Here is a 24,363-nt window from a genome sequence, read left to right on the forward strand (position 1 = left end):
GTAGTACTTTAAGGCAAAACTTTGTAAAGGTTAAATTTAAGAAAAGGAAAACGTGCGAGCGAGAACTCCGTTGCTGTGGCAACCCCGCGGCGCGGCGGGGCGCGGTGTCCCTCCTGCCCTCGGGCTTTCCACTCCCAAACCGCTCGGCCCCCACGCAAAGTGTCAGACCCTCCCCTTCCTGGTCCCGAGCGGGCGGCGCCGCGCGGAGCGAAGCGCGAGTCGAGGCCCCGCCCCTCCAGTGTGACGGGAAGCGTTTCCCACCCGCGGGCTCCCCTCAAAACGCTGCCCCTCCCTTCCCCCGAGGGCGGTGCCCGGAGGAGGAAGCGCGCGGGCCGAGGCTCCGCCCTCTGCGGCAGAGCGTGCGGCGTCACTTCCGGCTTCTCTTCCCTGCGGTCCCGGGCGCGAGCTGTGAGGGGGTTAGCGTGTGTGCCGAACTCCTCGGAAGCATGGTGAGTCTGGCCGCCTTGGCCGTGACCTAGGCCCGCCGTTCCCTGCCGTCCCCCGCCGTCCCCCGGCCCCTCTGTCTTCCCAGCGCCGCGGGCTCCCGGCGTCTGTCCCCAGGCCCGCCGCACATGGCGCAGGCCGCGGCGTGTGGCCTGCGCCGGACCGGCGGACAGGGCCCTCCCGGCTGACCGGGGATTGGCGGGGTTGGGCCTCAGGGCCAGCGTCTCCTGACCCGGCCTCTCCTCAGTCCCGGGACCCCGAGGCCCGGGGCTTATCCTGAGCGAAGAAATTTCTAGTGCACCGGGCGTGTCGTCCAGACGGGCCCCGCCTTCCCTCTCGGGGCGGAGCCTGGAGCCGCCCGAGGGCGCAGATGGAGGGAGCCGCTGCCTAGCTCCATGCGCCCGACGAGGCTCGCGCGAATGGCCTACCACCCCCTCCTGCCTTACCCTTAGTTTAAAAATTCGTCTTTGGTCTTGCCGTGCTTACAGTCAGTCTCTCTGGCGTAGAATTTTTATTGCTGGAGCTCTTGTAGATCCAGAAAGCAATGTCACCTGAGTCCCTCCCTCCGCTTTAAATAAATGACTACCCCAATGATGCAGAGCTTCATTTGTTCGAGAAATTTCACTGTTCTGTAAATTAATTTTCTCTTAGATATTTACTTGTAAGTCTAGTGGAAGGTATCTAAGTGTATGTATTAAAAAATCCCGCTACTGAGTATTCAGACTGATTCTTGATTTTCCTTCTCAGGCGTCCCTTTCTCTCGCACCTGTTAATATCTTCAAGGCTGGAGCTGATGAAGAGAGAGCAGAGACAGCGCGTCTGGTAAGCCTTGTTTTTCTCATTCTTTTAAAGATATAATAGTTCTTTTTTTTTTTTTTTAACAGCTTTAAGACCTTGAAGTTGATTTTGACTGTCTCTTTGATTTTCGTCCCCAGTCGTCTTTTATTGGTGCCATCGCTATTGGAGATTTGGTAAAGAGCACGTTGGGACCCAAGGGCATGGTAAGAAAAACGGGGAATTTTAATATTGTTTTAGAGCCCTCAGTAGAAATACAATAACACACTTTTGAGGGATGTTTTTTGATCTTTAAAGCTCAGCTGTTAATTGTACAAGTAAGATGTGTCTCTACTAAAAATCAAAATGGTACCTATACAGCTAAAGTCCCCTTTGACCACCATCCCCAATGCCACTTCTCTCCCCAGTGACAGCCACTGTTAGCATTTGGATATAAGTATTCCCAACATTTTTGCTTTTATGTAGATGTATGTGTATCTAATGTATTATGTACTTACTTTTATGTATTCTCATTGTGACAGATGATGTTTTGTCATAGGTGTTGTTTGTGTGTCCTTTTTCTGTAGTTCGGTTGTTTAAATTCATTTCAGTGTAAATAGATACAGTCTTTGTCCAATTGTATTTTGCATCTTGTTTATTTTATAGTTTGTACTTATTACCGAATTGGGGGATACTTAGTTTGTGTACATTGCTTTTGCTATTACAGTACTGAAACAGCCCTATTCGTGTCTCTGTTCTTTTAGTGTCTTAGAGGTAGAGACAGATAGACACCAAAATTTGCTTATGGAAACCTTGCATTGGAAGAATTTTAATGGATACTGCCAAATAATCACTGAGACTATTTACACATCAGCAGTATATGAGAGTACTAACTGACTGTCCATTCTTCCAAATGTACTTATAACTTAACTTGATCCAAGTATGTTCCTTTTAGGACAAAATTCTATTAAGCAGTGGACGAGATGCTTCTCTTATGGTAACCAATGATGGTGCAACTATTCTAAAAAACATTGGTGTGGACAATCCAGCTGCTAAAGTTTTAGTTGGTGAGTCTGAGGATAATGTTTTGTTGACATTTTGAAACAATTTATATAGGCTGTCCTTTTTATTAATTGATACCTACTTTTTAACTGATTATTATCATAATTAATATACAAGTTTCTGGAGTGCCATTACTTACTGATGGTAAAACTTGCATTTCAGACTGGAAAGTTCCAAAGAATTTTGAGGGCGGGTATAGCTCAGCTGGTAGAATGCCTACTTAGTATGCACAAGGTCCTGGGTTCAATCCTGAGAACCTCCTCTCAAAATAAACAAACCTAATTACCTCCCCCCACCAAAATAAAATAATTAAGTAATACAGTGATAAATAGAATACTAAAAAAAAATTCCAAAAATTTGTCAGCTGAGGAAACCTAGATAAGTGAGATTTAAATTGGTAGTGGGTATGTTTGGAGAATTTGGTAAGCCACTGAGAAGTAGTTTAAAAAGCAGGATCAAATATAAATGAGTTAATAACTAGGTTTTTTCCCTCCTAGATATGTCGAGGGTTCAGGATGATGAAGTTGGTGATGGCACTACCTCTGTCACTGTTCTAGCCGCAGAACTACTAAGGGTAATTCACCTGAGCAACTTCAACCTCTTCTTACTGTTTTTTTTGTTGTTGTTGTTGTTCTCGGGGTTTTTTTTTTGCTACTGTGGTTTTGAGTATCAAGTAATCAAGTTCTTCCTACAAATTTACTGTTAACGAGTGTTTTCCCCCTTTTTATTAATAGGAAGCAGAATCTTTAATTGCAAAAAAGATTCATCCACAGACCATTATTGCGGGCTGGAGAGAAGCCACAAAGGCAGCAAGACAGGCTCTGTTGAGTTCTGCAGTCGATCATGGGTTGGTATAATAAAATACTGTTTTCAGCATTTAACGTTTTTTTTGAAAATACGCTCAGTGCAGGAAGTCTAGAGAACAGTGAAAAGCATACACAAGCATTGATCCTGTTGCCTCATCCTGCTTCTACAACCAAGAAAACCCCACAGTACTCCCCAGAGGTAGTCATTAAAGTTAAAGTTTGGGTTTCCAGTTTTTTTGCATATATAATCACAGTAAACAGATCAGACAGTATTACTGTATAGAGGGTTTTTGAAGCCTCTTTAACCTAGTTGAATAACAAGCACATTTCTGGGTGTCAATATTTTTTGTAATGTTAGTTTTAATAGAGGTATGCATTTGCTTATGGGACTGGGCTGTAATTTACCTATCTATATTTGGAGAACTGTATTTTGACAGTTTTTAGCTTTATAATGTGAAAAACTTGTCACCCAAAAGTATAGTTGCTTGGTTTGAAGGTATGTGTATTTAAAGACATTTTTATTTATATTATATATAATTCTCCTGAAAAAGATTTATTAATTTACAGTCCCACAGGGTGTATAATAATGCCTCTTTTCCCATGGTCTTGAAATTTTTGTTCGTGTTTCTCTTTTACTAGTTTGCCAACTTGGTAGGGGAAGTGTCCTTTAATTTGTATCTTTGATTACTGATAAGGTTCTTTTCATATTACTTAGAGCCCTGACGGTTTAAGGTGACAGTATCTATTTACAAACCAGGTATCTGATAAATTTTGAAAAGCAAAACAGGGTGATAATTTTGGAGAAGCATTTCAAAAACAGGCATGAGTTTGTTTCTTTTTTTTTTTTTTTTTAGTTCTGACGAAGTTAAATTCCGTCAGGATTTAATGAACATTGCGGGAACAACATTATCCTCAAAACTTCTTACTCATCACAAAGACCACTTTACTAAGTTAGCTGTAGAAGCTGTTCTCAGACTGAAAGGCTCTGGTAATCTGGAGGCAATTCATGTCATCAAGAAGCTAGGAGGAAGTCTGGCAGATTCCTATTTAGATGAAGGTATGTATGGTGTTGGATATGGGAGAAGACATTTTGATCAGATGTTGAAAGCTAGGTACTAAGGGAATTCTCTTTTAGTCAGGACTAGTGACACTTTATAAAGCCAGAAAACTGTCTTTAAGGACATAAGTCATATAGCAGCCTTTTTTGTCATCTTAATCTATTTGTCACATAGACAGTGTGCTTCATCGCAATCCCTGCGTTCCTTTGGTAACGTCTAGGTTTTACTTTATACCATGAAGTAAATTGTAGTCTCTAATAAAGAGAAGTTGTAGTTTTCTTTTACTAGAAGTCCGCTATTGTCAAATGGCACTTTGTCCAGGATTGCATGTGTTCTCTAGGAAAGGTCTGGGTAAGTCACACCATTTAGTTGGCAGGTGTTGAGGGTTTGTTTCTGGTGTTCTTGAAGAGTGATGAATGAATCTTAGCAACTGCTATTTCCTTAGTAATAGTGTATTTTGTTTTTAGAGTATGGATTTTTCAAAGCATCTTTGTATTACGTTTACTTCACAGAATGGCCTGTAGAGAGTATAGCATTCTCTTCTATAGAGAGGGGAAAAGAGGAGTAAGTTGTGCTGTACACTTTCTGCTTTACCAGTGATTTGAGGTCTGGGTTTTGTTTGTTGTTTCGAGGGAGTAACAATTTTGAATATTCTTAGTTGAATTTACATACAAGGGCTGTGTGGCATTTCTAATAGAGACGGTGGTAGGGAAAGATAATTAAAACAAGGATAGCTACCAATCTTGAATGTCTGCCCTGTGCCAGGTATTCTAGTTAGAATTTTACTTAAACTCTCATTTATTTCTCAGAATGTTGACCCGGTGAGTGAAATTTAAGTTCAGCTGAATAGAGCAGAAAATCAAGGTGATAATGCTTAGTGAGGTAGAAGTTACATATGCATCTAAAAGGAGCCCAGAGAGAGAGGCGGTACTCAGTTCACATGATAGTTCCATGTCAGCAGGGTCCTGGGCTGGTAACTAGCATCTCTGCCCCTGGTGATCTTCCTGCTTACAGCTGAATAGCTGAAGTTGAATAGTTTGTCCAGGGTTGCTTACATAGCCTGTAAGCAGCGTAGGCGTGACTGGGGCCAGGTTGGTCTGACTCTGCTGTCCATGGCTTTTCATTGTATCACCAGCCTCAGTTCTTTAAAAAGTTCAGTCATCTCTAGCAGTACCCTGTATACCTAATCTTTACAGCTGGTTTTCTTTCGTGCTGGTTTTAAGCTAATGAAAGTGGACTCACTGTCTTTACGTTGCAGCCCACGCATCTGCACATGTAGTTTATCTGAGACAAAAGATTCAAAATGCTGTTTGTTCTTTTTCAAAAAATTAATTTTTTAGTGAACTATAGTTGCTGTACAGAAATGCTCTTTTACTCTTAATATTTCTGCTGTGCTCTTATATTTCCTATTTTGCATATTTTTAAATGATCTGCTAAATTGATTTTATAATCGCTGCTTTATAGGTTCTAGGAGCTTGGTGAATTGGACTTAATGCATCCTTTGAAAGAGTAATTTGATAAAGCAGGTTACTTTAAAAGATTTATTAATGCAGCTTTGAAGTATTTAATACAATACTGTCATCATATTGTAGGCTTTCTGTTGGATAAAAAAATTGGAGTAAATCAACCAAAGCGAATTGAAAATGCTAAAATTCTTATTGCAAATACTGGTATGGATACAGACAAAATAAAGGTATGTTAGCTGCATTTCTTGGAATTCTGATTACTAGCTGCTATAAACTCAGGCTTGAAGTCACTTACCCTAAAAAAACCCCTAGGATATATATGAATATATGTAAATATACACACACACATGCACAGGTGGTTTTTGGTATATTCACAAAAAAATTTATGCTATGAAACTGTGTGTAATGAGAGTGATGCTATTTTTTTATGCTTTCCTTTGTCTTAGATATTTGGTTCCCGTGTAAGAGTTGATTCTACAGCAAAGGTTGCTGAGATTGAACATGCGGAGAAGGAAAAAATGAAGGAGAAAGTAGAACGTATTCTTAAGCATGGGATAAATTGCTTTATTAACAGGTCTGTGTATGCTTGTGCTAACAATATTTGTGATAATCTAAGAAGGGATTTTTTTTGTGAAGTTTGAGGAAGATACTTTTATATTGAATTTAGTGATCTGATATTTAGGAAGTGTTGTTTTTTCCAAGTATAAATACAGTTGTATAGCAGGGCATTTGCATTACAATTATTTTAGTGCAAATTTTTGTTAATGTACTTGACTAAACTTTTTTGTATCAACAATAACAAGTTTTCTGATTCGGCAGTTACATTAGTTTTGGCAGTAGTATGCATATATTTGGAAGAGAGATTTAATTCCACATTAAACGATGGGGTTTTGAAGTAGCATAGGAATAAAAGAACAAAGAGGTGAAAAGTAGTAAGAGGTTTAGGGCTTATCTTTAATTCGTATGAAAAAAAATGTGTAACCTTCCCCGTGTGGTGTTTTTGGGGTCTTTTTGTTTTGTTTTTTTGTAAATTGAGCTAAAGTGTATATATTCTTTTATTTTGTCTTGCAACCACTGTGAAGTAACAAGTACAAACATAAAGTAAAGGTTGCCTGCTATGGCTCTTTCAGTAAATACATTATGTACTTTTTTTCTTCTGTAAATTCAGGTAGAACCAACTCAAAACAAAGGAGAAAGTGATGGCTAGACACTCCTAGCACAGCACGATACTGCTTTCACAGTAATAGCTGGGGCTGGTGTTCTTTCCGGTGCTTTGCTCCCAGACCCACGTATACAACCTTGGGTGAACTGCACCTGCCTGCCTCCTCTCTCTCTGCCTCATGCCTCTGATCGTTAAAACACTTCCCCTTTGTGTTCTTAATTGTCAGTATCTAAGGTTTTTTTGGTTGTTGAGAATGGTGAAAATACCAGGAGGAACAGGGCAGTTCAGTCTGTGAAAAGGCAGTAGTTAACTTTGAGAGAGATTTACTGCTTTATGAAAAGTAACTGTTAGAAGCCAAATGCATGTGGGCTTTTTACAAGTTAGCTTACTTCTGTGTGATCTGGGAATCTGGTAAGACACATTTTGCCTAACAGCACTTTAAACTAATTATAAAAAATTTTTCTTCAGCTTTTAAGTTGCCAACTTTTAAACAGATGTCCTTTTGACTCCTATTGTAAAAGTAACATTTGCTTACTTTGGAAAATAGGAAACTATAAAGGAGGAGCAGAGTTCTCCTAGAAATTCTTTCTATTATTAAGTTGACTTTTGTGTGTGTGTAGTGTTCTGGTTTCAGTTTTTCATTTAGTTGTGATCATATGCTATAAACTTTTGTAATTTGCTGCTTTTATCTAATAGTATATACTTTCACTTAAAATGACAAATTTTTTTTAGTTGGTAAATTATGATGTGTACACTCTCCTGGTAGACATTGAGGACAGTGGCAAGTTTTGTTCTACATAAAAATTCTTACACATATTTTCATTGAATTTTTTTATCTGAATTTTCAGTTTTCTTGCTGTAGGTTCTCAGGAATGGAGTTAAAGCATCTAAATACTTACATGGCTTTTGATGCATTACTGCTGAATTGCTTTTCAGAATTAAAGTTTCAGTTTATACTGTCAGCCATATAAAAACAGTACCCATATTCAGTACTAACATGGATGCATTACTGTAGTTTATAAATTATTAATAGGTGAAAAACGGTATCTTCTAATTTGCATTTCTGTGATTACTGGTAAAGTAAAAATGTTTTCATGTTTTTTAGTGTAATGTAAAGTAACAGTTTTGAACGATTTTTTTTCATATTTCATTTATAGGCAATTAATTTACAATTATCCTGAACAGCTCTTCGGTGCTGCTGGTGTTATGGCTATTGAGCATGCAGATTTTGCAGGTGTGGAACGCCTCGCTCTTGTCACAGGTATGGGGAAAAGACGTTAATTTCAAACAAACATTATAATCACTCTTGGATTTACTGAGTGTTAATGTATGTAACTCATTGCTGAAAGTACAAAGAAACCCCTTTAAGGAACCTAGAACCTAAACAGTTAATCTGAAATCTGACTTACATCTTTACTTAAATTATTTTTAATATGCCAAATTATATGCCAGCTTTGCCATGTGTGTAGATTTATTTTTTAATGTTGTTTTAAAGATAACTACATCTTTTCTCACAAACCCACAGGACCTCTGTCCTAAACATAGTCTAAATTGAAGCTTAAAAAAGGAGTTTTAAGTCTTCCCTAGTATACTCATATAATTCTAGTGCTAAGTGAGTTGTTGAATGCTTTATGCCCTCTGTGGTAGGTGGTACAGATAGAATAGTAACCTGTATTGAACATTTAACCATAAGCCAAAGAATGGGTCAAGTACAAAACATTGCTTTTGTTAATTTTTAAAAATTTATGAAAGTAATAAATATTGAAATAAGTGTGAAACAGTCCAGCAGTGCGTGATGACAAGTTAATATACTCCAGCACCCTTCAGTGGAGGTAGGAATTTTATAATCCCAGTGTGGACTGCAAAGTGTGTTTACAAATATGTCTACATCAAAATGACATGGAGTGCGGTTGGTCACATTTTGTTGTAATGGTTTTTAAAGTAACCACTAAGCGGAAGATAGGGGATAGCTCACGTGGTAGGGTGCATGCTTAGCATGCACAAGGTCCTGGGTTCAATCCTCAGTACCTCCTCCAAAACACAAATAAGTAAATCTAATTATCCCCCCCCCCAAAAAAAACATTTAAAGTAACTGCTAAGTAGCCCTTGGAAACCAAGATGACAGTCTTTGTTCTCTAATTTTCAGGCCTTTGGAAATGAACGAATAGGTTGGAAAGTTGAATAACAGCCTGCCAGTGAGAATTAAGGGGCGTGGGGTTTGAGGTGTAAAAAGCTGCTAGGAACATCAGATTCCGTTTGGAACAGCTGTGTGTTTTAGAAGAAATTGAAATTAAAATTACTAATGACTATAGATAGTAGGATTGGTCTCATCTCAGAATAACTTTTTAAGCCGTTTTTAGTTTGAGAAGCATAGTCTCCTGACCAAAGCAGACGTTTTCCTTTCGTTAATTACTTGGCGGTGTGTTTACTTGCTTTGAAGTTACTTCATACATGTTGCTTAAGGTGATAAAACTTACAATGCCCATGTTTCTGTAATTCTTCCCTTAAAGCAGCAGGATTAAAGATACGACATAAGAATAAATGTGAATGATGGCACATTCATGATATGAGTTGCTATCAGAAGGGTTGCTATGGTATGATACCACATACAGCCAGAAGAAAATTTACTGGTCCGAGCGCACCAATTGTATGGCTGTGAAGTTGGCCCTGTGGTGGCTCCTGTTCGTAGTAACTCATCTATTGCCAAGATGTGTGAAATTGGTTCTTGCAAATGTCTAGAAATAATTTGTAAGCAGACGGCAGCTGAGTGAGTGAGTGAGTGTAGGATAAGTGAAAATTCTCACAAGCCAGATTGGTCTTCTTTAAGGGGAGGTGATGTCCTGGACATCCATTGTGTCTCATGTCTAGGACACACAGCAGTCTCAGGAGTTTGCCAAGCAAAAGTAAGAACTTCAGCCCTACAGATTATGAGGATAAATGAGCAGAGTGGGGAAGACTAGAGTCCTTTTTACAAGTTAGTTATAAAATAGAAATAAAGCATCAGTCATTGAGATTGATCAGTAAGGAGTGGAAAAGGGGGTTGATTGATGATGGAGGGAATCGATTAAAAGAAAGAGTAGTGAGCTAGAGAAAAGGAATTTAAAATGGAAACCTAACTTGCTTACTTAAGAGCTAAGAAAGGAAATGTTTACAGCGTGGAAGATGGAGGGAAAATAGGAATAGATGTAATAGGACCTAGGGAGTAAAATGAATTTACTTTTTTGACTCCTCATTAAGTTCGCTCTGGGAAATCCTCAGTATCCATTCCCCCCTTTTCTAGGCTTTATAGGTGCTCCCGACATTTCAGTTACTTGATAATTAACAGATACCGGATGCTCACTATTTTAAGCAGTTCCCAATGTCAGTACATACTAAGACTAGTCCAGTATTTTCATAACTTGTTTTGGAATATTGGATCTCAAGAGACCTGGTCTTCTAGACTGGATTCTGAAGAGAATCTGAATTTAAATTCAGACTGAAAGTTAGTCTCAGTTGAGGTGATACTATGCAGCGTGTGTATATAGGTCTGAAATCAGATTGCTTGTATTGAACTACAGCTTCATGTTTGTTTGGACTGTGTAACTTTGGATGAGAAACTAAGCATCTCTTTACCTCAATTTTATTGTTTCTAAATGGGTTAATAAATGACCCTTCTCTTATTAGGGCTGTTGTGAAGATCAGGTAATTGTTATTTTGTATGAAGTGTTTCAAAGAGTGCTTGGCATATACTAAGCAATCAACTTAAATATTGTGTTTTCTGTTCATTACTGCTTGTTGCAAAACAAATGTTAAACCTGCTATGCATTTGATGAATGTGTATTTTTGTTCATAGGTGGTGAAATTGCCTCTACCTTTGACCACCCAGAACTGGTGAAGCTTGGAAGTTGCAGACTTATTGAGGAAGTCATGATTGGAGAAGACAAACTCATTCACTTTTCTGGGGTAGCCCTTGGTGAGTGATTATGTAGATCCTGGTTTAGGTTCCTAAATCTATGGTAGGCTCTGTTGAAGTGAAACAGTTACTGTAGTTAGTAAAATACATGTCTTAATTCTTGAGAAAAATGGTATATGTTAATTTCAGTCTCTTGAGGGCAGCCTCGTGTTGTTATTGTCTCTGGGAACAGTGCGTATTCAACATAATTGTTACAGATAACGGAGAACTGTTAGGAATGTGAATTTTTAGCAAAGAGAATGTGTAACAATGGAAGACATGATAGCTTTCAAAACCAAATAATATAACCTGCATAAATAATTGAAGGTGAACGTTAATGTTTGATAATTAAGTGTTTACTGTGACATAAGAACATTACCTTTTTTAACTTCAGGTGAGGCTTGCACCATTGTTCTACGCGGTGCCACTCAGCAGATTTTAGATGAAGCAGAAAGATCTTTGCATGACGCTCTTTGTGTTCTTGCCCAAACTGTGAAAGATCCTAGAACAGTTTATGGAGGAGGTAAGCATTTGAAAAATACTGAACTTACTTTATTTCTTAAAATGTAAAAATGACTTTTGCTTTAATAGGCTTTACAGGAAATTTATATTGCCTTTGCACTTAATTTTTAAGTGCTTGGTGTATCTTAAGGGCAGTCAGTACTTTAGTGTCTTGGAGACAATTAAGTATAAATGAAATTTCAATCTGTAGGCTGTTCTGAGATGCTGATGGCTCACGCTGTGACACAGCTTGCCAATAGAACACCGGGCAAGGAAGCTGTTGCGATGGAGTCTTACGCTAAAGCCCTGAGAATGGTAAGTGAATGAAAGAGACTTGAACTTATATTTTGTGGGTATTGATGGTTTTTAAATGAGTACATTTTTCTACGTTGGACAGAAAATGTTTACTTTCTTGGCCTTAAAAGAATTGGTTCACACAGCTTAAATTTGATTTTGGAGTTTATCTTCTTTATGAGCAGTAATTAAAAGGAAGCAGATTTTACATTGTTTCTAAATGTATAATTTTAGAAAGCTTTTTCTTCTAGTTTGTAAATTAACCTTTTTTGTGTGGAATAAATAGTTTACCGTGTCTTCTTCACTTCATAGTTGCCAACTATCATAGCTGACAACGCAGGCTACGACAGTGCAGACCTGGTGGCCCAGCTCCGAGCTGCCCACAGTGAAGGCAATACGACCGCCGGCCTGGGTAAGAAGGCAGTGGGACTTTAATCTTGTGGTTTTCTAGAGTCACTCTACCATTTTCTCTCTTTTTTTTTTTTTTTTTTTGGTAAAGATAAAGTCTCTTAATAGCCATGTGGAAGATTCCTGTGACCCTTGCCTTTATAACCATTATACTTTCTAGGAAAGTGTTTAACTTCATAATCTCAACTCTGCCAAAACATTATTATTCAGTAAGGGGAATAAAACTAGTTAGAAGATTTGTAACAGGTTTGTTATATAATGACTACAGGATTTAAATACATAAAAACTGTATTTATGTTCTGAAATAAGTGTAGATTTTACTCTGTCTCTTACAGTGTTAACTCCTAATCTCACAGTAAACTTAATCTGAGACATTTTTGAGTACAGATGTCTGATACATACATAAAAGTGGCCAAAAAACAAATTTAATTCAGATTGGAAAATTTCCCAACAGCCTGTCTAGGACATTAAAGGGACAGTCTTCGAGGGTAGATAATCCTGTCACTGGGCAAGAGAGCTAGTGAATAATCTGTCAGAAGATGAAGGGTGGGCAGAGGGTATAGCTCAAGTGGTAAAGTGCATGCTTAGCATGCTGGAGATCCTGGGTTCAATCCCCAGTAACTCCTCAAAAAATAAATCAATGAATAAACGTAAATACTTCCCCCCACCAAAAGAAAAAATGGCCTTTAGAAGATGAAGGGCGATTCTAACAGGAAGAAAAGTAGGTGACTTCTAAATTCTCTTCCAGTTCTTAGGAATCCGTGGTATAATCAGTGATGAGCAAATTTTCTGCAGTTTATTTACAGATAAAGATCGGTGATTCCGTGTTCTGTATAAATTTTCTGTCATTTGACATAAGTTGCCCTCTGTTAATACAGATGATCAGTTGTTGAGTTTTTAATTCTAAAAGGCTTTTCTTGAGTGCTAGGCTGAGAATGCACTAAGTTTGAGTAATTGGTTGTACCTTTTTTTTTTTTATAAGTCAGGATTCATCTTGTTAGGCCGTTAGGTATGTTTTGTTACAGTTAAGACTGTAGTTGTTAATTTAGTAAATGTTTTTCAGATATGAAGGAAGGTACCATTGGAGACATGGCCTTACTGGGTATAACAGAAAGTTTCCAGGTAAAGCGACAAGTTCTTCTAAGTGCAGCCGAAGCAGCAGAGGTGATTCTTCGTGTGGACAACATCATTAAAGCAGCACCAAGGTATTGTAACACTTCAGAGAGACATTTCTCAGGGAAAATTAACACGGAAGCAAAAAACTGGTAGCTGCATATATTTGATAACTATTGTTGATAGAAAATGGAGCTATCTTGTCTAGATAGCAGTATTATGCAGGTTACTTAAAATCTGTAATCACAACTCAGATTTAAGCCAGAAAGACTTAGTTGGTAACACAGGGTAGCCCTCACAATTGAAAGGGCACATAAAGAACCAGGTGTGGGAAGGTCAAAAACCAGAGAGCGGGAAGGTGGGAGGTGCAGTAGTAAGAACTGACGTCTTTTTACCAGGATGCGTTGGCGCCGTCATACTCTGTCCTGGGTAAACTTCTCCATATGTATTTTCTTAAGCACATAATGTGCATAGTTCTGTACATGGTCCTATTCCAGCAGCTTTTCTAAGATGAAAATTTTTTTAAAAACTCATTCACACAAAAATGATTTAGTGGCCAGAAAAATCTTAACATTTGAAGATTCAGCAGTCACCGAAACCATGTATTTTACCTGCTAGTGGAGGTTCAGGGCGATGGAAGGAAATGGTGGCTTGGACCAGTAGATTGAGGTGAAGGTGGTGAAAATGGGTTGATAATAGATCTATTTTCAAAGGTAGACCCGGCAATATTTGATGATAGATTGGATTTAAGGTCTGAGAGGAAAGGGGATTAAGGATAATTCAAGAGTTTTTGTTGAGAAAAATAGGAGTTTCTTTTATCTGAGGTGGGAGAGGCTTTGGAAGGGAAGATGGGGATTGTCAGCTTTGGCCATTTGAGATGTTTGTTGAGAAAGCAGTTAGTTGGATAGTTGAGTCTGTAGTTTAGGGGAGAAGTTCAATCTGTAGTTACAAGTTTAGGAGTTGTCAGCCTGTATGTGATATTTAAAGCATGAGACTAATATAAAATTTTAAAGATGGGGGGGGTTGCCACTGAGGTAGGAGGAAAACCAAGGGAAATGTGTGTCCCAGAAGCCAAATAAGGAAGTATTTGAGAGGAGGGGTGATCAACTGCCAAAATGCAAATAGGTCGAGTAAGATAAAGGACTGAAAATTGACCTTAAAAATTGGATTTAGCAACAGAGGCGGTTGGCAATCTTGACAAGCAGTTTTAGTGGAGTGGAGGGGGCAGAGAGGTATGAAGTAAATTCCATAGAGGCGGGGGGAAGAGGAATTGGAGGAAGTGTATATAGACTTTTTTCAAGGACTGATTTGTGAATGGGAGCAGAGAAGTGGGGTAGTAGCTAGAGGAGGTGTGGGCCTTACTGTGAAAATTCAGTGGGTTTGAGTTGGAACAGTTTCAGAGGAGATGATTGACGCAGAAGCAGGGAGGGCACAGTCCACCAGCAGCTGCTGGGAGCTCAGAGGACAGGAGGTTTGTGCGTAGTAGCAGGAGGGGAGTAGGAATGTTACTGGGAAATTACGCCTTAAATGGACTAAGTTGCAGACCTTTCTTTGTGCAGACCCTGCAGCACTCCTCTCAGTGGCTTTTGTGGATGGCAGCTGTCCTCTACTGTTAGCAGAACGAAAGGGTGGAAAGTAGTGTTTTGGGTGTAGAGAGAAAAGCTGAAATGGTATTCAGGTCTCCGGTCGTATAGTGGAAAGCTCTGGGCTGAAGTCTGGAGAGTCTGCTCCTGGTATGGGGAGGGCAGTCATTTTGACATGGAAGGTGGTGAGGGAAGGGAAAGTTGACAAAGTTTTCTTGGAATCAGTGCCACCAAAAGTGGTTAGATGCAGTTACGTTTTCTGTTGCCTTCAAACACAGTGAAAGCACGAGGAAACTGAGTTGTGTAACTGGAATGCTCTGACGGGGGCGGGGTCAGGGAGCCACGGCCTGCGGTCTCAGCGGTAGCTGGCGCCCTCGGCCACCCTTGAAGTGTGCGCTGCGGCGCTTCGTTTGCTCTGATGTCACTGATTTTGAGCTTTAAGTGTCTTAAATATATGAGAACTTCTGAGTAATTTGCAGTTAAAAACCATGAATGATCTGTTGAAGTCGGCCTTCCCAAACGGACTGGACTGTGGGCTGCTTTTCATACTCATTATCAACCCCCAGGGACTTACTTTTCAGACCAGTGCTTTGTGGCAGCTGCTTGATGACTTTTTCTGTATTAACATCCTTTGGTCATACTCCTGTAAGCTACCAGGGTTAGGTGGCCCCTTTTGCTGCACTTTGGGTCTGTTTATGGTTTTTCCTGCTTCTCTTACCTGTCGTGCTTGCCTCTAGAAGCAGGGTTTCCATAGGCATGAGGTAAACTTTGCTAGTACCTCTGCCATGCCCCCTCGCTGAGAGGTTTGCTGTATGGTCAATAGAGAATAAGAATTTATCATCAGAGGTGTGAGAGGTACTGTTGGCACGCTTCAGTGAGTTACTCAACCCCATCACCCTGTCTGCTTCATTTAGAGCAGTGATGCAGAGGTTTTCATTTTAAAGCTCCAAAGCCTTGTCATTTTACAACTTCTGATTGAGAGAACTGTCTTTTGACTAATTTAGTGAAATGTCCTAACATATTTAGTTAAAAACATAAATTAATGAATTTTTGGAGAATGCTGTTTGGTAAGTGGGTTAGGATGAGAAGGTGAGAACAGAATACTGACAGATCTTCACATTCCACAGATTTTGTTCTCTTACTAATACAATAATTAAGAGATGTTAATTATGAGGTAGGAACATCCTTGTTAAATATTAAAATTGATTTTAATAAAATTAGGATTCTGGCTGTGTTTGTGTTTGATATAGACCTTTGGTTTACAGTCACGCTTTTCATTTTCACCGTTGCCTTTTTTTCTTAAGTGTATGTTCTGTGATGTTTACAGGAAACGTGTCCCTGATCACCACCCCTGTTAAGCATTCCCATATGCTGTTGAGCTCTGGACCAGTTCGTAGCAAAGTTGTGTTTGAAAGACTTCGAGCTCCTGAAAGAAGACTGTAGAGTCAAAGTTTATCTGTGGCTGTTATATCCTTAAGTTTGGACATTTAACTGACCTTCTATTTTAACATGGGTCTAATTTATTTGCTGTTTCATTTTCCATAAAATTCATTTGATTTAGAGTTCATTACTCATACTGTGCATCAAAATAAAAATTTGAACAATTACTTAGTCCTTACCTGACTTAGTGATTTGTACCCTGTTTTAACTACTTAATGGGAGTGGAGGATTGTACTTCCAGTATGGAGTTTATTTAGCTTGACTGACATTATAATCATTTATGGAAAAACTATGTTGATTAATGTGAATCCAAGTCAGATGTGATAAATATACATTAACCTTTTGATTCTCAATCATACATAATTTTTATTAACCATTTTGTTTTGTGAAAGTACCATATACTTCAGTGCATTTTTAATGTTGTGTAGTCTAAGTAGTGTCTCCTACGTAGGAAAAAATTATGGTGGTTTCCATTACTTCAGGTGTGAGTTACATTTTAAATGGTTGCTGCAAGCAGCTTCAGCACTGCTGATACTTTACAGGGTAATACTCTCTTAAAGGAGATAGATATGGTTAGACATAAGCATTATTGTTTTGTTAGGGTTTTTTGTTTTTATAAGAATGTGCTGAGTTGATGGTTTAAAGGTGAATTTAGGCTCAGAGGTAATTAATAGATCGTTATGTAGCAGGATGCACAAGAAATGAAGCAAAGCCCAACAGTGGTTTTCACTGGGTGTCTCATGGAGAGACATTCCATTCCTGTAGAGGAACATAAGAGTTCTCAAAGACACTTTGATAAACCACCCTGTTCTGTTTTGCTCTTGTATAAACGCTTGCCTCAGCATTTTAATATTACTCGTTAAAAGCTATTAAAACTGGAAAATTTGCTTTTTGTTGTGATACTAGTTTATCTCCTACACATTCACATAAAGGAGAAACTTCCTAGATTGCCAAAGAGAATTACACAGATTTTTACTTTTTTCACTTTTCTAAACGTTAATAGCAATACTGTTTGCGGTGTAATGTTTTTACAGTACTTTATCACACGTTGTAGCATCAGTACTCATCCCACAGCTCGGGTAGGTGGAGCAGTTAGGCATTTCCTGACCTAGAAAACCTGCAACTCAGAAACAGCAAATATGGAAGCAGTGAGTTTTTCTTCATTTTCACAAGACTTCAGTGACACGGAAATAGAGATTTTTGGAATGTACGTTAATAGTTAACTGCATAGAAATTGTCTTGAGTGCTCAGGGTTTTTAAAGCCGTCCTGGTAGCCGCCTGCTTCTCCTAGAGGAAGGACAACACGTGTGCTGGTTGTTCTTTCACTCTCCTCAAGTCAGGATCCGTTGTTTGCCTGCTGGAGGCCGTGGGGCTTCCCTCGGTGCCCGGCTCCCGGCTCCCTGTGGTTTAACTCAGGAGGCACTGGTAGGATACGGGGAGAGGGAAGCGGTATCTGCTTCCTGCTCTTGCTCTTCGTCTCGGGAATTGGCTGCGTCCCTGTGAGACCTCCCGTTCCGGCTCACCGCACAGCCCCCTCTTCATGGCTCTCAGCCACTGCGTTCGGGTAACGCTTCTGTTCCCTGTTCGTTCGGCCTCATGGGCGGTGACAGCTGCTGCTGTTACTTGTGCCAGTTACAATTACTTGTATTAACTTTGATTTTTTCCCCCTCCCTTTAATTCTGGCTGGTAATGGTTCCTTTGTTAAAGTTCTGTCTTTGTAAACCCTATGGGATGAATACATTTTCCTCTCAGGACCCTGACTGATGAAAGTCAATAGAATACTTCGTATGAAATCCTTTTCCAAAGGCTGCCTTGCACCTACTCTAGTGTTTTATAACATGAACAGAACAGAAGTGCAAAGACTTAACCTTTTTTTCATCATATTATTATAGAACATTTTTGATTCTCAATATGAAGAATAGAGACAAACCTGGGTTCAGATTTCTCACTTTTAGATTGTAAGCAGTACGAAACACCTCTTTCAAAGGGGTATTGAAAAGACTGTGAGTTAACTTACACAAGACCCTGAGGATAGTACCTGACCTACAGTAGTGCTTCGTGTCAGTCTGTCCCCCGTCCTGTGGCCTGTGTGCGTGATAAAGTCTCCAAAATTCAGGTAATAATGGTAGAATTGCGCTGGGCACTGGGGATTCAAAGATCCCTATAACCTGCTTCCTGTTCTCAGAAGTGAAACAGTCCTTTTACTATTTCTAATAGTATTACTGTTCTTTCCTATGGTAGTGAGATTATAAGGTGTATTTTTTAACAGTGGCAAAAAAGGAGACAGTGAATTATCTAGCCCCCACACACCCATGTCTTCAGTTCCGTGCCTCTCTTACTCCCCTTCTGACACCAAATGGGTTTTGTGCCAAGGAATAGTCTCACACTTTCAAGTGCTTTGGTGATTTTGTAAATTCTAAAATAACATGGGCAGAGTCTATTCCCTTAGAAATGTGAAAATGAATCCTAGGTAATGATGTCAGCGTTTTCCCGTGCAGGTTGAGCCAGGAGCATTTGACCGCATTGCAGTTATAGTTCTTACATTTGATAATACAGATACAGTTAAAAATTTTACTGAGAGAAAAAGGCTTTGTTGCTCTCTTGGTATTTGTGTTTTTCCCATCAAGCAAGGAGGTGCACTGCTGGTGTAAGTGTCAGTGTGCTGCTCGGTACAGCACTCACTGCAAGTCCGGGCTAAGTAAACAGCTGTCCCGGGCCAGGCGCTTTGCTATGCACTTCACACACTGCCATTTGTTTAACCCTTTCTGGGCCCTGAGAGGCAGTTACCATTTTACTGATGAGGAAACAGGCGCAGAGATGGGTAACTGACCAGTAAATGAAAAAACTGGGATTTGAACTCAGGTAGTTTGAAGGGCTGTGCTCTTAACCGTTGTGACTGTGTGTCAGGATAGGTGCTTTTAGTTAAAATTGGAGTAGTTGATTTTTAGATCACAAGCCCACTTTTTAAGTGTGAAACTGCAAACTGTTAATGATATTGTTAATGTTTTAGGACACACAAAAAAAAACTTGGTTCATTTCCAAAGAATCCATATTAAAATAGTTGTTGGCATAATTCATATCCATGGAAGCTAAAATCCTACATAAGCTTGTGGAAGAGGTTTTCCTTTGATGCACTTTGGGTTTCGGGACTTCAAAAATCATGAGTGAAAAAGTTTACCATTTGGTGCTTCAGCATTTTTCCCTTTTTAAAAATTATATTTGAATTTTAAGAAAACATCAGAGGGTTATGAAAATGTAAATATTTATTTACAAATTGAAATCCTATAGTGAAAACACTTTTAGACAGCAAAGTTCATGGTGAACACTTTATTGTTTGAGAAATGTTTATTTGTTGTGTATTGATTATTTTAGAAGACAACAGCTCAACTACGTGTCATGTTTATAATTTGACATTTGAGTCAGACCAGATGGCTCATTAGATGAAAACTGTAGGTCAAATGGCTACAGCCTGGGGCTGCATTATAAAAGGTATGTCCCTTAATCTTGGGAGGGGGAATACAGGGTCAAAAGAAAGTCACGGCCATGGTTAAGGATGAGCTATGATACAGCTCAGAAGGCAGTTTTATTGGCAAAGTTTCTAGTATCAGCTGAGTATAGTTGGTAATTGCAATCATTAGGAATGAGTAAATAGACTAAACCCTAGCTGTCTATGTCTAGTAGGAATCTGAACTCATTACTAAAGGAGTTAAGTATTTGACAACGTATTGCATTTAGTGATGAAGAGGGCCCTTTGGCAGCCTCCTCAGTGGGTTGCAGACACTCCACAGAATGGGAGGTGTCGATGGGAAGAGATCATGTGAAACCATAAAACTGCCTTCCTCTGGTTTAGCAAGAAATATTTGTGGTAGGAAAACACGAGAACAATCTGCTTTCTAACGTCATTTTAGAACCAAATTTTGCTGGGTGAAGGTGCTTTTATGGCAAAAGTACTTTTTAAAAGCTAAATTCAGTATGTTTTAGTCAAGATGATCCTTTTTGTGTCCTTGATTGCTGAAAGTGTTAAAGAACAGAAAGGATTGTGTTACTAAACTACCCACTGACAGCAGTTTCTTTAAAGTTGATGTATTCATGGGGAGAAGAAAAGGTCATAATTAACATATTTCAAAGAAACAGCGGCCTGAATACCTAAGTTTATACAGGGACCATCAAAACCCCTATCTACAGAGATCAAAACAAGTCAGAACAAAAGTAGAGGGAGAGAGGCTGAAGAGGCAGGCGCTTCCCCTGTACACCACAACCTGCAACTCACATAGCTTGTTTCTCACCTACCACCTTTACCCTAGTGCGAGTCTGGAAACGTGTTTCCCTGCGTGCAAAGAAATTCAGTTCGACTCTGGTTCATTCATATGAGTAAACAGGCTCTGCTCCACTGAGGCAGCCAAATACAACCAGGCTGGATTTTAATGAGACCGCACTGCCAGAGAGGTTCTGTTTTCTAGATGACTTTCAGCATTGTCAGGGAACAGTTGGGAGTAGACCTTTAGTCAGATTTTTTAAGGAAAATGAGCTAAATCAGTATGAACCACTGTCAAGTTTAAATTGGCAGTTGGACCCCACCAGGAGGCATTCTCCAGCAGGGGTGTCTTCTCAGCAGTTGTTAAACTGCAGGGAAGAAGCTTCATCTTGAGCCTTTGTGACAACGGAGTCTAACTACAGAGGCATGTCATTTTCAAGTGGCCTGAATTAGTAATATTTTTCATACGGTTTGTGGCCATGCATAGTAAGAAGATACATCCTGCCAAGGGCTGGAGACAGGCCACCTGAACTTCTGCAACAAATACCTTGTGGGGCTCACAACCCTCGTGACCAGCTGCTTCTGGAGCCTGGAGGGGCCAGAGCATCCCGGCCCTTCTTGCTCTTCAGCGTATCAAAATAACCTGCTTGGAGAGGCTGGTTTTCTTGCAAAGTAGTTGTCACGCCTCCTACAGCTCACAACTTCCCTTTGAGAGAGAGATTGTTGGCCAGGAGTATTTTCTTGGTGTGGGTTGGGCGTTTCATCAGACTCCATTCCATCTCCCACCTGCAGGGATGCCCCCAGGTCTCAGAGCAATCCTTTGTTCTCTAGTGGAGATGTGTCCGGAAGATGCTGGAGTTGGGCCTTTGGCATTGACCTATAACTGAAGCTCCTCGGGAGCTGGTGGGAGGGAGTGGGAGAGGCTGGGCCAGTGCCTGTGCCTCCTGGCTTTCCTCCCTAGCCAACGCATAGCGCCTGGCTTTTCTGGGGTCAGGCTCTGGCGTCTCCTCTGCCCATCTTCCCACGCGGCGCACGCCCTTGGCCACCTTGGGTGCGTTCCTGCAAGGATTGTGGTCATAGATGACCAGCTTCAGGCTCGACAGGTGGGCCAGGCTGGGGAAGTAGCGGATGCTGTTCCAGTCCACGTCGATCACCTCCAGGGAGGGCATGTGGAGCAACACGGTGGGGAAGTCGGTCAGCAGGTTGCCTGAGAGCCAGATGGTCCTCAGCTCTCGGAGGCGCTGGAGCTGGCCTGGCAGCAGACGCAGGGCGTTGGAGCCGGCATGCAGAGTCTTAAGGAGATGCAGCTCACAGACCACGTCTGGCAGCTGGGCGAGGTAATTGGCCTCCACCCACAGGGTTCGTAGGTTCTGGAGCAGGCTCAGCTCCCTGGGGAGGTCGCAGAGTTTGTTGTTGCCCAGATAGAGGATGCAGAGCTGCTTCAAGGTGCACACCACCTGGGGCAGAGCCTTGAAGTCGTTGAAGTCCAGGGCCAGGATCTGCAGGTTCTGCAGCTGCCCCAGCTCCGGAGGCAGGCTGTCCAGGTGGTTGTCGCTCAGGTAGAGCTTGACCAGTGCCTGGAAGGAGCACACGTGCACGGGGAAGCGGCGCAGCCGGTTCCCGCTCAGGTCCACCATCCTGTCCAGCGGCATCTCCCGGAGGTCCCGGACCACGTAGTTCTGGCAGCGGTCAGTAGGGATGAAGGCCACGAGGGCCCTGATGGTGTTCCCCATGGCAAGCCGCAGCCCACCGACCCCAGAGCTGCTGCTGACTGCTCTGAGGCCAGTCCTCCCCCCTCGATGTAACCTGGGGATCGGTGACAAAAGCCAGTCACTTCAGCAGAGAAGAGTGCTCCTGATAGCAACCTGAGTGTCGGGTGACAGGCCCAGTAGACGGCCAGGGTCTGGGAGGCCGGCTCTGACTCACATGCTTGCTTTCTGTCACCTGAGACCCCGTCCTCTTTATCTACATTTTGTTTGATTGTTTGTTTGTTTCAAGCTGAAAATAGCTTCCCTATTTTTTCTAATGATAAAGCATTAAGATGTGACATAAAGGAGTAAAAGAAGAAAGTGGGAACGCCCATAGTCTTACCCGCCCGGGACAAACACCGTCAACATTTTAACCGATGTCCTCCAGCCTTTTTGCTACAAGTAGTCAATTTGTTTAAAAAATGATGCATGCCGTCGAGGAGACTTATTTTTTATCATAACAGATGGCCATCATTTTACATCTGCAGGTACCCATGGAATTATTTTAAACACCTCCCAAGCATTCCATTATATGGGTGCACTGTAATTTGAACAGGTCTCTTTTGTTGGGCGCCTAGGTTGCTGACAATGTCAGTGTTACAAATACCCCTGTGCACACAGCGTGAGCAGCCCTCCACTAATTTCTTTAGGAGATGTCCTTAGAAATGTCACTGGGTCACAGACATGCATCCTTTAAAGGTTTTTTTCATTGTTAATGTCCCCCCACGAGATCTGAACCAGTGTACACGCTCTACAGGTGTCCATTTTCTTATTTCTTCACTATTATCAGGTAATAGTTTTCCATGCTTCAAAAATTTGCCTTTGACCAAAGACAAGTAGAAAAGCAGGAGAAGAGGAAAGCCAGTCTTCCAAGGCTTAAATACATGGGGATGCATTCCTACAGTGCATCTGTGTCAGGTGTGGCGAACTGCCCGTGAGAGTTTGCGCCTCCTTCCGGAGGGCTGAGTTGTGGGAAGCAGCTGTCCAGCTGGGACCCTCCCTGGTATTAGTCTGGAGCAGGGAGGCTAATTCTGGCCAGTGGAATGTGGGAAGAAGTGAGATACATCACTTCTAGGCCTGGTTCATTTAAAACAAACGTCACCTTCCTCCACACTCTCCCCATCTGCTGGCTGGATATTAACACCCAGGGTGACCTTAGAAGCCACCACGTCTGTGGAAGTCACATGTTGAAGTCCTGGGTATCTTGGATCCCTGAAGAAGTGTTAGGATCGGAACACCTCCCCCTCCCACACACACACTCACTACTACCAGTTGGATTTAGGTAAATGAGAAACTTCAATCGTGTTAACACATCGCAACCTGGGGGCCTTACCTATTGCATTATCTTAATGAACAGAGTAATTGTGAAAAAGAGGTAAATCTGCATATACTGATGTGCAAGGATATTCAGGATAAATAAGGGGGGGGGGGACAAGTTTCAGAACAGTTTTTACGATCCCATCTGTGAAAAAATATGCATATCTTCTTGTTTATGCATAAAAGTATCTGTAAGACGGAACAGTGATGATCTCTGGGAAATCTGCCTGAAGGTTTGGGGTGATAGGAATGCTGACTTTTCCATTTACACCCTCTTGTACTGTTCGATTTAAAAAAAAAATTATAGACATATATTACTTTCAAAAACTATTCCAAAAGAAACATTCCATCAGCCTGCCTGCTGTCTGGAGGGGGCATCGGGGCTTGCGGGCAGGCTTGGTAAACCATTTAGCCTCCTCCCAAGCCTCTCCTGCTAAACTGCTTGTAACAGGCTGGACAGAGCGGTAGGAGGGCGTCCCACGGGAATGGCCATCATTCCACAGAGCTTTTTTGCCGACGCAGCATCCCTGCCCACCTTTCTTCTCAGTCACGACTGAAGCCAGTGTCCTCCTTGGACGTCCCACAGGTTGAACGTCAAGGGCTGTTATCTTGAGCCCTCTCTGCTTTTCTGATCTGTACTGTAGCCAGCCTTTTAGCAAGTACTGTGCTCTGCCTCTATATTTAGCATGGCCAGTGGCGACCGCAAATGGTCACGAAGCAGCTGCCCTGATACCGCCCCTAGCAGTGATAACAACAGTAAGAATTGGTCCCCGTTATTGTTTATAACTAATCCAAGTACTCAGCACGGTGCCAGGTGCTTCACACACACTATCTCTCCTCACAACACCTGCCAGGTAAATAGTTTTATCCTCAGTTTTCCGATGGGAACCCCGAGTCTCAGAGAGGTGTAAGAATAACCTCAAATATTTATTGAGCACCTACTATGTTCTAGATGCAGGGAATCTGGTGGTGAACAAGACAGAGAAGACCTGGACCTCACA

At 41.1% G+C, this 24,363-nt stretch overlaps 2 protein-coding genes across 2 annotated transcripts; one reads left to right on the forward strand and one right to left on the reverse strand.

Moving 5' to 3' along the window:
* Positions 1–347: 347 nt before the first annotated feature.
* On the forward strand, positions 348–16,930 carry CCT2 (chaperonin containing TCP1 subunit 2). The gene is made up of 16 exons (XM_031463140.2): positions 348–449; positions 1,192–1,266; positions 1,380–1,445; positions 2,174–2,285; positions 2,778–2,854; positions 3,015–3,127; positions 3,941–4,143; positions 5,737–5,837; positions 6,057–6,184; positions 7,930–8,033; positions 10,605–10,724; positions 11,098–11,226; positions 11,416–11,519; positions 11,811–11,910; positions 12,970–13,111; positions 15,930–16,930. The coding sequence occupies exons 1-16, from the start codon at positions 447–449 to the stop codon at positions 15,958–15,960; spliced, it is 1,608 nt and encodes a 535-aa protein (XP_031319000.1). The 5' UTR covers positions 348–446; the 3' UTR covers positions 15,961–16,930.
* A 3,521-nt stretch (positions 16,931–20,451) lies between these two features.
* LRRC10 (leucine rich repeat containing 10) lies at positions 20,452–22,101 on the reverse strand. The gene has a single exon (XM_010986387.3). It carries the CDS (start codon positions 22,028–22,030, stop codon positions 21,125–21,127), a length of 906 nt encoding a protein of 301 aa, XP_010984689.1. The 5' UTR covers positions 22,031–22,101; the 3' UTR covers positions 20,452–21,124.
* Between the last annotated feature and the right edge of the window lie 2,262 nt (positions 22,102–24,363).

This window comes from Camelus dromedarius, chromosome 11 (assembly GCF_036321535.1).
Source record: "Camelus dromedarius isolate mCamDro1 chromosome 11, mCamDro1.pat, whole genome shotgun sequence".
NCBI classification, from domain to species: Eukaryota; Metazoa; Chordata; class Mammalia; order Artiodactyla; family Camelidae; genus Camelus; species Camelus dromedarius.

Coding starts and splice junctions, on each gene's coding strand:
- CCT2 (XM_031463140.2), top strand. Junction 2,855..3,014: donor TAGCCGCAGAACTACTAAGG/GTAATTCACCTG, acceptor TTTTATTAATAG/GAAGCAGAATCTTTAATTGC. Junction 11,520..11,810: donor ACGCTAAAGCCCTGAGAATG/GTAAGTGAATGA, acceptor TTCACTTCATAG/TTGCCAACTATCATAGCTGA.
- LRRC10 (XM_010986387.3), bottom strand. CDS start 22,030: ATGGGGAACACCATCAGGGCCCTCGTGGCCTTCATCCCTACTGACCGC.